We start from the raw sequence: 16910 nt of genomic DNA, 5'->3' as shown, positions 1-16910 counted from the left end.
GTCAACACCAGTCCCATCCACTGGTTTTGGAAGGGAGAAGCGAAATCCAGCAGCAGGCCCATTGCTGGTGACAGCCTGTGTGTGTTTGGTTTTGTTTCCAACTCAGGATTCCCCCCAGCCTGGCTGAGCATCAGGAAAGTGGGACCCAGCATAAGCACGGGTCAGTTCTGCTGGCAGGATGCGGGTGGTGACCAGAAGGCTACGCTCAAAGGTGGCCAAATAACCTTGCAAATGGCCTTGGGCCTTTGCAGAGCTGAAAGAAGATCGGATTGTTGCTGTAGGAAGGCTAAAGCAGAACTCCAAGTCCAGTGCTACAGTTTATCAATGAGCATAAAAATTACTGTGGATAGAAATGCTTCCAGTCTTAGGAAGATCCTGCACCGAGATAACATGCTGAGATGCAACAGAGGACGGGACAGGCTGCAAGAAAACGCTGCACTATTTCTTATCTGGTACAACACAGAAGACTTTGCTCAGAGGGAAGGCAGCAGTTAAGCACACGGTGACAGGCAGCACTGGGTGCTAAGTCAGTACAACTTACAAAAGCTGTAAATTTTTATCCTTACAGAGCATTCACAATGGCATTTTTCAACAAGGAGAACATCATTGACTGCAATAGGACATACAGTGAAATGGATCCCTCCAGCCTAAGCACTACGGATTCTCCTCCCTCCATTCAAATGCTAAGACTGACCTCAAGTGACTTCCTACAAATTCTGGTAGGGCCCAGGCTTGTGTAGATACGTTGATTGCATTTAATCCAATTATCCTGAGAAAACATGTATGATAGCTATGGAAACACACGTGAAGTTCCTGCTGGAACCATGCTGGTGCTGTGCAAGCCACAGCATGTGGCTGGAAAGAGTCAGGGAGAGGAGGAAAGGAGACAGGAGAACAACATGCTGAAAGTACTGAACAAGGACACAGGGTTGTACTTGTTTAATGTCAAAGGCTGTCCAGAGAAAAGAAACTCTCAGTGACTCAGTCAAAGAGGAAATAAACCATCAAACCCTAAAACAAAGCCTTCCTTGCCTTCGGTCTTACCTGGAAAATGCTGTTGTGGCTTTTGTGCCTCCAGATTCCCCAGTATATTAACACTGGAATGGAGGGCAGGGAAACTGAAGAAAACCGCACAACCGTTCTCAAGCAACAACAAAAACTAGGTCTCCAACACTCCACAGCTCTCCAAAATACCAGATCTAAGCACCCACGGTTAGCAAAGAAGGGATTCAGTGCACAGCAACCACAGCTATTGCTCTGTAGTTCACTTGGCAAGCAAGTAAAGCTGTCTCCTCCAATAGCAACCCTGATCATCTTCACTTCTAGCTTCCCCCAAAAACTAAGCACAGGCTGCTAGGGCTCAGCTGGATACCTTTAGAACAGAGGCAACAGATACCCAGGGTAAATGTAGGCAGCCTTGAGCCAGGTTTTGTGGGCGCATTTAAGGAGCCGTGCAGCGTGCATCACATTTTGGGACTCTGGCTCTCCCCAAGGCTGGGGACACTGAGGCTAAAAGGCAAAACCCTCCATCCTCACACCAAGCAAGCGGAAGGTTTGCTCCTGCCACCAGCCAGGGGCTGGGAGGAGATAATGCAAGAGCCTTTTACTTTTAGTTTAGCAGAGGGAAGGCAGCGTTCTCCCTGGGATCGGCACCACAAACTGCTCCCGGCTGCTCCACTTTCCAGCACTAACAGAACAGGAGCCATCTGGAGTTCCAAACAGGGATTTCAATACTCGTTTCCCTCCCCATGTGCTTAAGACAAAGCAAAGCCCATTTTCACATTAAATACCAAAACACCTGCACCTAAACATGAAGCGTTCAAGTCACTGTCAGTGACTGGAATGTGCTGGACAGTTTATACCTGGAATTGTTCTTTGGCTCTTTTTTCAGTTATATCCAGAAAACCGACCACAACCTGATTCTGTTCCTATACCACCACTGCCTGAAATCTCATCCATGGTTCCTCAGCCACAGTACAGTACTGGAGAAAAAGGAGGCTCTTAGTTTTCTATTGAGGATATGCTTCCGAATACAGCAGTCCTTCAGCTGAAATAGCATCCCCAAGTCCCACGGTCCGGACAGGATCTTTACACACCAAAACAGGAGTGAAATGGAAGGAGATGCCTTCTCGGTGCCAATGCACCACTGGCTCATCTGGATTTACAGAGATTTTGGAAGGTGCCTCTATCTGGGAGGTCACAAACTCCATAGGAGCTTTAAGAAAGACTTTGGTGGTGTCGATGGTTTCGGTGGCGCAGGCCTGAGTCCCTGCTGCTCGGGCTCCAGCAGCCACAGCAGCAGCCTGGTTGCCCCAGTACCCATCCACAGTGACAAGGATGTGGTAGGCCAGGGTGTGGAAGTGGATCCGTGTGAGGTCAGAGGCCCGCTCCGTGGTCTTCCCGTGCTCTTTCAGGATCCAGAAGAGGATGTCGCTGACAATACCCACATCGGGAATACCACTCCAGGAAGTGAGGGATGCGTGAGGACCAGAGGCAGCCTGCGTGAGGAACAGCAGCTCCTGTTCATTCAGCCCAATGGAGTTCACCAGGGGAAAGACCTGCTAACAGAAATACAGCAACAACAGTTCTTCCTCCAGAGGGACAATCAGACTCTGGCCCTCCTCCTTCAGGGTGCTGTTTTTAACAGTACCCCATCACTGGCTCTGTCACCAGTGTGCCCAGCAGAAAGGAGCATGCTGTGTCCTGAAGAGATTCAGGCCACAAGCACTGCACAAGCTGCCCCAGTCTGCAATGTGCAAGAATGACTTAGCCAAGGAAACCTTTCACAGCAAGGGGTATGCTCATTTTGTGCCCTTTGACAGCAAAGAGTAACAAAACATCAAATGCACATGAAACACTCATAACACTGAGACTAGAGTGTGTGGAACTAAACAAGGACCCAGCAGGACCTGCAGGAAAGAAATCCTGCAGAGAAATTGAGGGGGTTTTAAGTATTATCAACTCAGCTCAAACTCAGATCCTGGTTTCTTCTAGACAGCTGCAAGCCTGCTGGATCTAAACCAGCCAAAGGTAACTGTATCTGTGGAGTTGCCAGTATTGCTCCTGGGTCACCTTCTCACTGTGACTGCAAAACAGCCTGAGAAAGAGCAGAGCCCAGGTGTGTTGTGCCTGTTTCTGCTGAGTACTGTTGCAGAATCATAGAACCCCAGACCAGTTTGGGCTGAAGGGACCTTAAAGTTGATCCAGTCCAGCCCCCTGCCACAGGCAGGGGCACTTCCACTGGAGCAGCTTGCTCCAAGCCCCTGTGTCCAACCTGGCCTTGAGCACTGCCAGGGATGGGGCAGCCACAGCTTCTCTGGGCAACTCTGGTAAGCTCATTGGAGAAAAGAGAAGCATTCAGAATGCCACAGCAGACATTAAACCCATGTTCTGCACTTACCTTAAATGCACAGCCCTAATTTTCAATTTTCATTTCTCTGTTTGTATGCCAGTTTGTGCATTTCCACACTGGAGAAAAGGAAACTGATGAAACGAGCACGTCCTTTCATTTTCCTTACCTGATGCATTATGTTGCTCATAAAGTCTTGGTCGGTCATACTGGCCAGCTCCAGGTGTATGGGAATGTCAGTGGGGATGTCAGAGATGGAGGCCACAGCCTACAGCAGAGAGGGAAATGAAAACAAGGACCCTAAAATACAAATTCATGAATAAACGGAACAAAGGGGCTTTGCCTCAGAAATACGCATCCTTGAACCCTCTTGTGTGTGGATTTCAACACAATTCCAAATGCCATGTCTGACAAGAATGTATGGAGGGGAAGAAATAAAACCAACTCCTAGTTGTCAGAATGCCAGAGCAGGAAGGCTGTACCTAACCTGGATCTGCACCCAGCTCAGCTCCTAACGGACTAATTCAGAAACCTCACAAATCTGGAGCAGCTATCCTAGAACAGAGAAAAAGAATAACGCTGGTGCATGGCATCAAGGGCACTGGGCTGTAAGAGTGGCAACGAGCTGTAAGGCAGAAGGAAACCTGTGTAGCTCCTTTGGGCTCAGATGAGAAAGCTGCCTCTTGGATTATCTAACACAGATGCAGCTTAAAGAATGCTAATCTTGATTAGAACCTCGATCGTCTTAGTACCTGGGATAGGAAACACAATGTAATTTAGCCACCAGTAAGTACGTCAACATACTCCAGCCAGAGAACCAGACCATACCTTTTATCCCCTAGACAGCCCACTGGATCTAAGAACCATGAGTGTTACAGGATTAGGCTTTTGCCATTCTGATAGTTCACATCCTTTTAGCATGCAACACTGAAAAGGTTTGTGGCAGATCAGTAGACACAGCCTGCTTGCAAGTTCCAACCTGGGGAAGCAAGGCTGCCATGGAGCACTTCCTGGCCTGGACGTTAAGGAGAAGCTGGTATTGGAGCACCTCACCTCCATAAGTCGTCTCTGCCGCATCTCCTTGCTCTGGCCTTCCATCATGTGAAGTCCTGAGAGCACCACCAGATCTGGCTGAAATTCATCCAGGCTGGACACAAACACTTCCAGCATGTTTAAGGCACCATTTGATAGGTCGTGGGAGAAGATGAAGCGGTTGGCATTGGGTGCTTTCACTCGTCCCCACTCTTCACCTGGCGTGAAACAAACAGGAGCAGGTTAACTCAGAAGAGAAGCAAATCAAACCATGTGCCGGGAGATAGTTTTGGGGTATCCTTCTGGAACCCAAAGGCATGGTGACACAACATGACTGTGCCCATATGGCCGGCCATAGGAGAAATCTTCCTCCTGTCTTCATTCATTCTCTTCACTCACTCCCTCCACCTCATTTAGATGCTTTTTGGATCAGAAGGAAAATTCAATACTTGGTTGCAAGCTTTGTGATGTTTTAATCAGTTTAGCATGAGATGAGGTGAGCGTCACAGCCAGCTAAAGGCAAACAGTAGGAGGGTGCAGGATGTGCAGAGGGAGGGGAGACCTTCCCCCTTTGGCAGCCACCCCGTGCTGGCTCAACTCAAGCTGTCTCATGAAGATACACCCCGGGAACTCTCACGGCTCTCGCTGTACCCAGCTGCCCAGCTCCCAGAAATGATGTGCAGAAGAGGGCTGCATCAGTGCTGTGTGTGTAAGCCGTTTTACTCCTGGGTAAGATCAGAGATTAAATGGGCTCCATCTCTGCGACACTGAACCATGAGAAGTCAGGGTACCGACAGCGAGCCCCCAGAGGATACAAATTACACAGGCCGTGGTCCAACTGGGCAGCCCTCTGCCAGCTCTCCCCATCTGTTCGTGTGTTTCTGTTCAGGCAGTTCCTTGTGCCAGTTGTGATAACTGGTCAGAAGGAAACGTAACGGAATAAATAAATGCAGCTGGAACAGAAAGCTCCTGAGGCACAAGCATTTTGGAGGGTGCTGTAGGTAGGATCTCTGCCTCAGATCCAGCCTGCATACTCACTTCACTCTTGGGCTTCACCCACTCTCCCAGGCTGAGTACAGGTTATACTATGGAGAATATGACCAGCATCTGTGGCAAAGCCACTAACCCAGCATCAACAGCCACGTGGGCTGTCTCCTCTTAAAGAAGAGTCTTGTGCCAAAGTTTTCTCAAGGACACAGATCCACAGGGTCTCAGGAGAGCCGTTCTCCCACGAGAACAAAGATGCTGAGAAAAGGAGACATCATATACTAACGTATCATCTAACCAGGAGCAAGATTCACTTAAAGATCAGTGTATTCTCCATTGGCTACTGAGCTACAGTGCTTGTCAGTTGTAGTAACCTTGTTTCAGCCAGAGTGGATGCTCTGGGTGCTGCTCCAGCTTAGCTCTGCTGCTAAACAAGTTTAATTAAGATGGTTCTTTTGCCTTCCCTCCTTGCCAAATACTCCCTCTTCTGTCACACGGATGGAAGTCTTCCTCAAGCTGTATTTTGAGACAGAACCAGTGAAACCATTCAGAACAGCAAGAAAACACACTCGGATTTGGTTTAGCCGTTACATTAGGGCTACCCTGAATTTCACCTGCATGTGGTTAAATGGTACCTTTCTGTTTTCAGGGAACATTACAGGACTGTTGTAGTGTTCATACAGCTTTAGAATGACACCTGCCAGGTCTGAGTAGGCTAAGCATTGCAACAAGATCAAAATCCACTTGGTTTCTTTAGGTTATAGTGTACAGAAGCAAAGAGGTGTCAAGGCAGCAGCACGAGTCTGTCCTTACGTTCACCATAATGCAAAGGGAGATGGTTTCAAAAGACTTTTAGACATCTGTATATGGTCCCGGAATTAAGTGCTTCAAACCCCAACAGCTTTACAGCCAGGAATATCTTAAGTGATGCCTGGGGTTCCCATCTAACCTAATGTTCAGCCTTTGGCAAAGTACCTGCTTGATATTCCAAGATAAGATGGAATTCATCTCTTTCCTGCATGGATTCAGGTGGCACAACCACGTTGTCATCAAGTAGTTCATGGAGTTTAGGACCAACTGGGCCGCAAAGGAGGATCTAGAAAACAAGAACACTCAATGCAGGTTTCCATGCCATGTCCCTCGCCACCACTGCAGTGCATTTAAGCATCACCTGGACAAGTGATTTAAAATAATAATAATTTAATTTAAAAAAATTAGCTATGCTTTTCAACTTGGAAGACCAACCTAAGAAATAACAGCAACATGGGATCAGGGAACCTCAGCCTGGTTTGGGTTGAAGGGACTGTGAAGCTCATCTGGTTCCAACCCCTGCCACGGGCAGGGACCCCTTCCACTGGAGCAGCTTGCTCCAAGCCCCTGTGTCCAACCTGGCCTTGAGCACTGCCAGGGATGGGGCAGCCACAGCTTCTCTGGGCACCCTGTGCCAGCACCTCAGCACCCTCACAGGGAAGAGCTTCTGCCTAGGAGCTCATCTCAGTCTCCCCTCGGGCAGGTTCAAGCCATTCCCCTTGGCCTGTCCCTGCACCCCCCAAGTCTACAGGGAAGCAGTGGGAGCCTCCTTACAGACAAGCAGTGTGACCGTTTTGGGTACCTTCAGGTCTGGATTTGTTGCAAGCTTCTGACCGATGAGAGCAGCGTTTCCTCCTACGTACAGCTGTAAAACAAAGAGGGGCAGGTATGGGCACTCCCTCGCTTTGATAGCTTTAGATGTGCTTAGTTCTTGGTATAGAGATTTTGGCATTACACAACAAAGCTCTTTGGGGTTGAAGGCCAAACAACCCTCTGTGAGGGCTCAGCGAGCTGAGTGTGCTCTGACTCCCTTTCAGTGTAAATACTCGCCTTCAGGTAACAGCCCTGTAAAATTCCACTGATTCACATCACAAACAGCCCTCACATCTGTGCAGGCTCTCAACTGGCAACTGGTGGGATTTTAGCAAGCATTTGAGCACTGCAACACTTGGAGACCAAGGTGCCTGGGCCCACACGGAGTTTCCTCAGGTAAGAAAGGTCAAACTTTGGAGTGAGAAAACTCCGATGTGAGCTTTGAAAGCAAGGAATACAGACTGTCCTGAGGATGACAGGCACTCGGAGGTGACAGGAAGCAGGCTATAGGAGGCTACAGCTACTAATCAGGCGATTCCAGAAAGCCACTGTAGCCAATGTGGGGAGAAACAAGGAGAGTCTTGACCATTAAAAGGCCTTTAGAGCTCTTCCTCATTTCCAGAATGTGAACTTTCCAGGTGGCGAACTGCACAGAAAGCGGCATTTAAGCAGTCTGTAGAAAGTAGCTAACACCAAGAGAGGGATGAGGCTGGATTCAGTAGACCCAGTATAAATTAGAGCAACAAAGCTTTGCTTTTGGAAAGGGATACTTCAGAAAGAATGTATTTAGTGCTTTTCATCAGCCCTAGAGAGAACTGAAATCCTGGGTTACACAGCTAAAGCTGATTGGAGCCTTTACAGCTCCTAATGCTTGGATCTATTTCCTGTCACATCATGACAACATGTTAGAGCCTCTCGTACAGCATCACTGGCTCCCGCATCACTTTCTTACAGAAGCCCCTCACACTGACATTTCAGTCTGGGGAAAGCAAGCAGGGCATAGACCACCGAACCCCCTCCTACTGCAGCGGGTGCAGAGGTCTGCAGGAAGTCAGGAACGCACTCGAGCTGTACCGTCAGTTTCCTTCCTAGATGGCTTGTACCCTCGCTAGACAGAGCTCAACGTCACCACCGAGGTGCGGAACAAAGGCGCTCCTCAGAGCTCCTCCTCAGGTGGGACGCACCTGGGCCCCGGGGTGCTCGGAGGCTGTGCGGGCGATGTGGTGGAAGGACTCGGCGTCGCTGAAGAAGCGCTCGGCAGCCGCCCCCTTGTCCATGAAGTAAGCGAACGCCTCTCCCAGGTCCCGCCGGGAGCTCAGCACCGCGTGATTCTTCCCATCGCCGGGCTCCACACCGAGCGCCTCCAGCAGCTTCACGCCGGACAGGACCACGTCCACGCAGGCATTGACGCTGCAAGAAAGGAAAACGCAGCCTGGGCAACGTGCACCCACCCCTGGGCACTTGTGAGGGGGTACAAGGAGAGCACCCCCCAGCCAGCAGCGTTGGCTGTTGGCAGCCCTCACCCCGAGTGGCAAACCAACCAACCAAGCGCATGCCAAACAAGCCCGCAAGGGCACGCGGATTTCCTGAACCTCCCACAGAATCACAGAATCCCAAGGGTTGGAAGGGACCTCAAAAGATCATCTAGTCCAACCCCCCTGCAAGAGCAGGGTAACCTACAGTACATCACACAGGAACTTGTCCAGGCGGGCCTTGAATATCTCCAGTGTAGGAGACTCCACAACCCCCCTGGGCTCCCCATTAAAGCGTTCTTCTTCTGACGTGGTTTTGTTGTGCTGCAGCACCGCGGGCCGCAGAAGGGTCTCTAACATCCTGCTGAATTCAAACAAGCCGTGTGGTCCAAAGGTGGGTGCTTATGTGACAGTGTGCGTTGTACTCCATTTGCTGCCTTAGGCTCGCTCACAACAAGAACAGTGGGTTTAATCCTTAAAGAAGCTTTTAAAATGTCACAAAGCTTGGGTTTAAAATGTACATGCAATTCCAAACTGTTCAAAACAAAATGAAAGGACTTAAGGCTACTAGACCAGCCTCCTGAGTTTCAACTGCTCTGGACAATAAGCAAAGCCCCCCCTACAAATACTCCTCACATAGGCTGCTTCTGTTTGTAACAGGTCAAGTGTGTCAGTTAAACACTTGAAAAGTGCCATTTCCAAAGGAACATCCTGAATTTCCATAACCAGCATGGTACCTTCCTTCAAACCGTGCAGGAAGGAAACCAGACCTGCAGCAGTTAGGGAGCAAGAACAACTATTTCAGCAGATCTGGGCTTTACCTACAGTCTAACCAGTGGCTCCATTCTTCCAGTCCCCAGTTCTTATCAATTACATCAATTTAAACACAGTCTGGTTCAGACCAGAGAAGCAGGAACTTTTCTGGGCTGGAACCAAGCTCCCTGGAAAAAAGTTTATGAACACCTGCCCTTGTTTCTGCTCCTTGGTTTCAGAGAGATACCAGTATTATAGAATCAGAGAGCGGTTTGGGTTGGAAGGGACCTCAAAGCTCGTCCAGTTCCAACCCCTGCCATGGGCAGGGACCCCTTCCACTGGAGCAGCTTGCTCCAAGCCCCTGTGTCCAACCTGGTCTTGAGCACTGCCAGGGATGGGGCAGCCACAGCTTCTCTGGGCACCCTGGGCCAGCGCCTCAGCACCCTCACAGGGAAGAGCTTCTGCCTAAGAGCTCAGCTCAGTCTCCCCTCGGGCAGGTTCAAGCCATTCCCCTTGGCCTGGCCCTACAGGCCCTTGTCCCAAGCCCCTCTCCAGGTTTCCTGCAGCCCCTTTAGGCACTGGAGCTGCTCTCAGGTCTCCCCTTCAGGAGCCTTCTCTTCTCCAGGCTGCCCCAGCCCAGCTCTCTCAGCCTGGCTCCAGAGCAGAGCTGCTCCAGCCCTCGCAGCATCTCCATGGCCTCCTCTGGCCTCGCTCCAGCAGCTCCACGTCCCTCTTGTGCTGCTGCCCCAGAGCTGGATCAGGGCTGCAGGGGGGGTCTCCCCAGAGCACAGCAGAGGGGCAGGATCCCCTCCCTGAGCTGCTGCTCACGCTCTGGGGGTGCAGCCCAGCACACGGGGGGGTTCTGGACTCAGGCGCACACTGAGGCTGGGTCATGGGGAGCTTCTCAGGGCTGCTCCATCCGGTCTCCCCCAGCCTGTGTTTGTGCTGGGACTGCCTGACACAATACCAGCCGTTACTAAAGCATCTTCCAGAAGTGCTGTCGAGTGCAGTTTCTGCTCCTGTGCCCTGTGCTTTCCTGACAGGGATCCAAACGATCTATAGAAGTTTTGCAGGATCTCTGACTGCATCTGTACCCCCCGACAGCCCTGATGCCAGCGCCTGCTGACGCTGGTGTGAAACACGCAGCCATTTATGATTCCCCCTTGTCAGTGACCTTTCATGTGGGATCTGGGCCACAACACGAAGGCCACAACACACAAAATGAAGGACATTAAAACCCCTGAAGGTTTTTGTACCCGAGGTGACAGCTCAGAGCCCTCTGTACTGCGCATCATCTCATACGCTATGGAGAGGAAAATCCCCTCTCCCAGCAGAGAACAGAAAACCAAAGAAAGAATGAGCTCAAGCAGCACTTTACCCCTTTCACTTTACTTTTCTTTCACTGCAAGAAAAGGCCAGCGATATGATCTTTTAATGAATCATTAAGGGGGCATCACCCAAGTCGCTTCTTTAAGTGAGAGACCTCTAATCCTCTTCCAACTCTCTTCTCCCTCCCTGCTGTTCCTCCGCTAACACCCTTCATGCTTGACTTATCTCCCTTAACAGCAGAGCTATGCCACTAAGGACTCATGTTTGCTGTTGAACCTTAAGGCCCCAAGTGTTTGGGCTGTGTGTATAAATCATACACGTGTTCGACCACTTCAACGAAGAAAACAAGGGTCAAAATGAAGATCCTCGGGTCTTTTCCAGTGAAGCTGCAGCAAACAGGACTACCCGGAGCCCTGCAAAACCTGCTCTGTCCTGCACCGACCATGACGCAGGACAGACTCCAACCAAAGCTCTGCAGCCACACCGCCATCGAGGAGCGCCCGCTTCTTCCAACACCTCAAGGCCCAGTCTTCCGGTCAAAGCCAACGTATCCTGTCACGGCCTTGTGTTTAAGAGGCAGTGAGTCAAGCGCTGTGTGTAACGCTCCGACTTGAAGCAAGCATTTAAGGTCAGTGTGATATTCCTTAACTTCCCCCGGTCCTCGTCCCAGCTTAAAACGAGGATAGGGGCATCCGCCCCCTTCTCTCCCTTCCCTCCTCACCTCCCTCCACTGCACCCTGGCTGCCTTGGCTCTCCCCTCTTACAAAGCCATTACAAACTCGTCTCTCGCACCTATTGCTGCTGCTCTGTGCTCCCTCAGACCCCGTACACACACACACAGCGACGGACGGAACCACAGCCCGCCCCGCCGCCAGGGGCGCCCTCCCCTGCTCGCCGCTCCCCGCCCCGCCGCCAGGGGCGCTCTCCCCCGGCCCCTCCGCGCCGCTCGCTGCCCGCACCTACCCGACGGCGACGCGCGCCCACCCGCGGGCCGGGCGGACGATGGCCTCCTGCCAGGCCGACACCATGCGGCTCTCGAGCGAGCCGGCGCGGCGCAGCGTGCCCAGCAGCGAGGCGGAGAGGTGCCGCAGGGCCGGCGGGGACAGCTCGGGGCCCAGCAGGCAGAGGTAGCCCAGCGCCAGGGCCAGCAGACCCACGCACACCGACCGCTGCCACATCGCGGCCTACCCGCTTCGCTTCGCCCCGCCCCGCCTGAGGAGGGACGTGACCAGCCGGGGCCTCCTTACGCCGCCTCCGTAGCGCCCCGCCCCCGCCGGCCGCTGGCTGTTGTAGAGCCGCTTCGGGAATGGAGGCGGGCCTTGCGCAACTAGCGTACCCTGCGGAGGTAACGGCGGGGCCGCCTGCGGAGCGGCGTACGGGAATCGGAGGCTTGCGCCAGCGCCTCGTGAGGGGAAATGGCGCGGGCCGCGGGCACCGCTGTGCCTTAGGCTCTGCGGGGGACAGACCAGCCCCGGCGAACCCGGCACCGGTACCCCCGCGGCCGAGCGCCGGTGCTGGGCGGAGAGCCTTTCAGAGCGGGCCAGCAGCGCGGAGGGAAGCGTGGTAGGGCATCGTGCCGGCAGCCTCCTCTGTACTGGTACCAGCACCATCCCCTCGTTTGGCTTCTTCCTTGTGGTGCCCCTTTTCCTCTGTCCTTTGTCGCCCAGTGTCACTGGGGGTCTGTGTATTGTATTTCCATTTGCCCCAAGCAGACCAGTGCCCGGCCCCTGCCCTGTCTCACACCAGTGCCTCTGTGTGACCAGCTCGTGTTCAGCAAACCAGCCACTGACCTGAAGCTAATATCTTCCTTTATAGTGTAGTTTCTGGTCTTGCTCTCTCTCATACCCTCTCCCGGTTGACTTCGTGGGCTCTCTGCCCATGCTGCTCCTGATGCAGGCTGTGCAGCAGCAGCAGGAGAGCGCACCCTTTGCTGCCTTTTCAGCCCATTGCGGAGGTGGTGTAGCAAGTCGAAAGGGAGGTTTCCCTTTTTAATCAAAGGAGGTTTTCTGGGCTTCTTTAGTAGCAATGGAAACATTAGCTCAAGACTTCTGACAGGATCTGCAAGAGTTTGACAACTGCACACCACAGTGCGTTGGCTGAGGCAGCTGATAATTTCCTTATGCAGTGCTGTGTTGTGAGTGATTGTCATCTCCTTTGACTCTGACAAAACAAACACCAAAGGAGATGGGTTGGCAGAAGGCTTTTTGTCAACGTTTTTCTTTCTGGGATGCAGGGATTAGTATTCAGTCGACAGCTGATGTACAGCAGCCATTATGGACTCATGTCTGGCCCTCAGGGGTTGGTTGGCTGCCCACCAGGTTCTCTCTCTTACAGGTCCTTACCAAAGAGGACTTCCTCATTTAGTTATGATTTTTCTGTTGTGTGAAGTTGCTCCTCAGGGCAAGTGAGGACTGAGGGTGCAGAGTGAGCAGGACAGGCAGGCGATGGGTGCTGGAACTGCTGGGGAAGGAGAGAGGGGGAAAACCCCTCCTCACTGGCAGTGGATAGTTTTTATAGGTGCACGGACTGGTTTTATGAGCCTAAAGCATTATGATAATATAATGATATTGATAATACAATGATATTATATTGGTAATATAATGAAGGACAGAATCCTTTAAAACAAAGTAGAGGCCTAGCCACCTTCCCTCTTCTTCAGGAAATCCTCAAACACTCCGTTCTCCTCAAATAACTCCGTGCCAAAGTACCCTGTGAAGGAGCGATTCTCTTCATCTCCTTTCAGACCTACATTCAGCCCACCAGAGTTGGCCTGTTAAGATGTAATCCCCTTTTTCCCTTGCTCAGGTGGTCTTTGAGTTTTGTCAGTAGGCTTTTTCATTTGAACAAATTTACTCTTTCTTTCCCTTCGGCACTTTTCCTGCTAACGTTTGATGTGTATGTGATTATGAAACCTCGCTCGCTTCTGTGCTCCAGCTCCCTTGGGGATAGGCCTGTGAGGCTCGTGCAGTTATAAACAGCCCTCCCGTTCAAGCAGGCAATGCTACGCTGGGTGAGAACAGAGCAAATACCTGCCAGAGCCCCTCACTGCTCTCTGCAATCAGGTCTGCACCTGTGGGAATGGGTGTATTTATAGCCTTGTCACAGAACATCATAATCAGACATGCCCATAAGGCAGCTGCGACACATAGCGCCGTCGCAGCTTGGGGACCCCATTATTAGTACCATGTCATCAGAAGGTTAGGCTGCAAGCAGATAACCTAGCTAATACAGCAGTGCTTTGGGGAATTAAGCCATGATTCCATTTTGGGGTGATTAGTTTTTCACCTGATGCTAATTCAGTGTTCTGCATTGTTGCACTGAAGACTGAAATTGTCCTTATTCCTGCTAGGACAGGTAGAGTCTCCACATCAACAAAATCAAAGCTGCTCAGGAGGAACAACTGCTGTTTGCTCTCCATAAACTGCGGGTGTTCAATCTGCATGCACAGTTCAGTCAGAGGACTTGCATGGGACTGCAAGGGTAATTGAAAGATTTATGAGCCAACAGAAATAAAAGGTTGAAAAAAAGAAAAGAGGTTCCCTCAGAGAACGTTTGGTTAAAGAGCTAAGCAGCAGTTTCTCAGTTGACATTTGTTTTAAGCTGATGTAGATCTAGATTTGCCTCAAACAGCTGAATTAGAGGTAAAAGTGACAGCTGAGAACTGGAATTGGGCTCCTTATTTCCTTTCATCTGAGCCACCCAGGGCCCCACTAATTTTGCTTAGAGGTAACAGAAACGGACACTGGGCTCTTGGAATCACAGGAGTTCACATGGGCTGAGTAAAAGGTATTAGTTAAATACCTGTTTAATTACGGAAGTAGCAAGCTGCTTACTTCTGGTTCAGTGCTGTGTGTCATTTCAAAGATACAGCATGCTGGTTTCAAGAAGTTTTGCAGGAATATTTTTATTAAAAGCATAGCAAGAGCAAACTAAGAGTTACTGGGGTTTAGAATGCAAAGAGTTAAATCAAAACTTAAAAGTCAACAGTTTTCCTTTGTTTCTTTTCCCTGGTTATATGAAGCCTTTTGTATAAGAAATCCTTTTCTTGACACTTTCATGGTATGAGCTGCTTGTGACTTGGGGGGGCACAGTGGGTTTAATCAGTCTTCAGTTATTGGAAATGGAGCTTGTTCCCTTCAGCAAAAAAGAAAAAAGGGGAAAAAAGACTTTGTCTGCAGGAGGCAGACAAGAGAGACGTTTCCATCTTGTTTGAAAATCAGCTATGGAGAGTTGCTCACATGGCACATGCTCTCAGTAGCTGCTTGGAGCTAACAGATGTTTGTGTGGGAGCTTTTTAATGACGTCCCTGAATTTGCTTTTCTGACCACAGGCTCTGGTTTGAGGAACAGGGGTTTGCCAGGAGCTGGTTAGGCAGGAAGCAAGAGGAAAGGGGATGAATATATGGGCAAGGGGAGGGGTGGAAGCCAAAGCTTCCAGTTCCCAAAGGAGCTATGAAGACTTGTTTTTCTTAGTTGGAACTCATAAGCTTGAAGCAATTGTTTTTACTCCTTGGTAAGCTGAATTTACATACGCAAATGAGCTCATTCCCTTCGACCTGCTTTGTCCAGCTTAAAGGCTAGAGGCCTGTGCCCAGGGTGGGAAAGGGGAGGGGTTTTCTCCAGCTATGAATTCCTTTATTGTTTCTGGGGTTGGCCATGCATGTCTGCAATGCTGGGGTGGAATCTTTAGCTGTAGCTAATAAACATTAGGCAGTACTTGGGATAGGATCTGCATTACAGATGCTTCACAGTCCTGTTTCCTCTTGTCCCTCCAACACTCCCGTCATGTTGCTGCTCCTCTCTGTGTTCCCCGGGCTTCATGAAGTCAGTTATTCCAGTTTTGTGTGCCCAGCTCACTCACCCATTTGTCATGCTGAAATCTCACAGCCTCCTGTCTTTGATCACAGGCCTCATTTGGTCTGAATTGGAAGCTGAAAGTGGGAACTGTGTATCAGTCCATATACATGAAATTAGTGTGTACATGTCTGCTGCTTCACCCATGATGCTGGGAGGCAGCAGCAGGATACAGGGGTGAGAGTGGTTGCTACAAGCATGTCTTCACTGAGGGAGGAGTGGGGAAAAGTGGAAGGTAGGCTTTTTGGATGGATCCTAATAAAAGCCTGGAAAATTCATAAGATGAAGGTTTGTGCTGAGCCATGCAGATGAGTAGAGGAGCTCTAATTAAAATACAAACTCTGTGTTGTTCTCAGAAACTGGGCAACATTCCCCATCTGCGCTCTGCCAATATATCTCAGTCCTGGGCTTTAACACCCACTGCTGCTCTGCTCCATAAGATGCCTGTTCAGCTTGGCCAGTGCATCTCGATCTTGGGCTGTAACACCTCATGCTGTTCCAATTCTGGGCCCTTTTTGAGCAGAAAATGCCACCTCTCTACTAAATTGTGCCAAATTGCTTAGTTTTGGCCACAGAACTCATTTTCACTTGTCACCTGATGGGACACCTAGAGACTTTCATCTAACACTGTCAGCAACAGAGGAAAAAGAACATGGCAATACGCAGCCCCCTGCTAAGTCCCCTAATTATGTAGTGATGTGTTAATAATAACAAACACACTTTCATGTCTTGGCAGTTGCAAAACTCCTCAGTAGTGCAGTGCTTCAGAAGCAGAATCGCACAGGAGAAATGCAAGTCCCGGTTTAAATTCCTTAATTAGGATCACCAGAGACACTGCCCAGAACTGGAGTCTGGAGGAAGTGCCTGGTACAAAGCTGTCACATGCCAGTCGTTTGGATGTTCTGTAGAATCTGAACCACCACATCAGAGAGATTTGCTGTTGCAGAAGCATTTCTGCACCGATAATCTCTTCTCCCTCCCACCCTGCCTCACGGTTATAACTCTGCCTTCTTGGAGGCCTTGCCATCTCAATTTGTTCTGAGAACTCGGCAGTGGGGGGTGGCACAGCTTCCATCTTGGCTGAGACACCAGGGCTGGAGCTGGGAACATCCACGCCCCAAATGATGGGTTTCTTTCAGGTTGAGCCAAGCTGCTGGATTTTGTAGTGCTGGTGGCTCAGAGCCTGGGGTGATCAACCTGGCTTCCAGCAGAATACACAGAACTGGGGCAAGTGGGAACCACCACATGTGCCAGTGAATTTGTGTTCATGACAGAGACTGCTGGAGCTCAGGAGCTAGTTTCTGGAGCAAGCAGTTCAGGTCAACAGACATGGATGAAACTGAAAACCTGGGGGGAAGAAGAGAGGCTGGGGAGTGGACAGCTTTGATAAGAAGGTGGCTTGACTGCCTTTCCGTTCTTGCCCTTGTGAGACTTCAAGGCCTGCTGCACCAACAGCAATGCTATCAGGTGCCAAGAGCTGCACAGCAGGCAGGCTGACCTTCTGTTTGACTG

At 50.6% G+C, this 16910-nt stretch overlaps 1 protein-coding gene across 4 annotated transcripts; it reads right to left on the bottom strand.

The window, feature by feature from the left end:
* Positions 1-924: 924 nt before the first annotated feature.
* ADPGK (ADP dependent glucokinase) lies at positions 925-11764 on the bottom strand. 4 transcript variants are annotated; one of them, XM_065688944.1, is made up of 7 exons: positions 11509-11764; positions 8176-8401; positions 6981-7043; positions 6344-6464; positions 4403-4599; positions 3519-3617; positions 925-2561 (listed from the first exon to the last, which is right to left on the bottom strand). In XM_065688944.1, exons 1-7 carry the CDS (start codon positions 11721-11723, stop codon positions 2010-2012), a joined length of 1473 nt encoding a protein of 490 aa, XP_065545016.1. In that variant the 5' UTR covers positions 11724-11764; the 3' UTR covers positions 925-2009. The 4 variants fall into 4 exon arrangements, with proteins under 4 accessions (XP_065545016.1, XP_065545017.1, XP_065545020.1 ...); XM_065688945.1 differs by having other exon boundaries at positions 925-2558; XM_065688948.1 differs by lacking the exons at positions 8176-8401; positions 11509-11764 and adding an exon at positions 8066-8154.
* Positions 11765-16910: the final 5146 nt, after the last annotated feature.

This window comes from Lathamus discolor, chromosome 8 (assembly GCF_037157495.1).
Source record: "Lathamus discolor isolate bLatDis1 chromosome 8, bLatDis1.hap1, whole genome shotgun sequence".
Taxonomy (NCBI): domain Eukaryota; kingdom Metazoa; phylum Chordata; class Aves; order Psittaciformes; family Psittacidae; genus Lathamus; species Lathamus discolor.
Note: the sequence above shows the minus strand (reverse complement) of the source record. Positions and strands in the feature narration are given on the sequence as shown.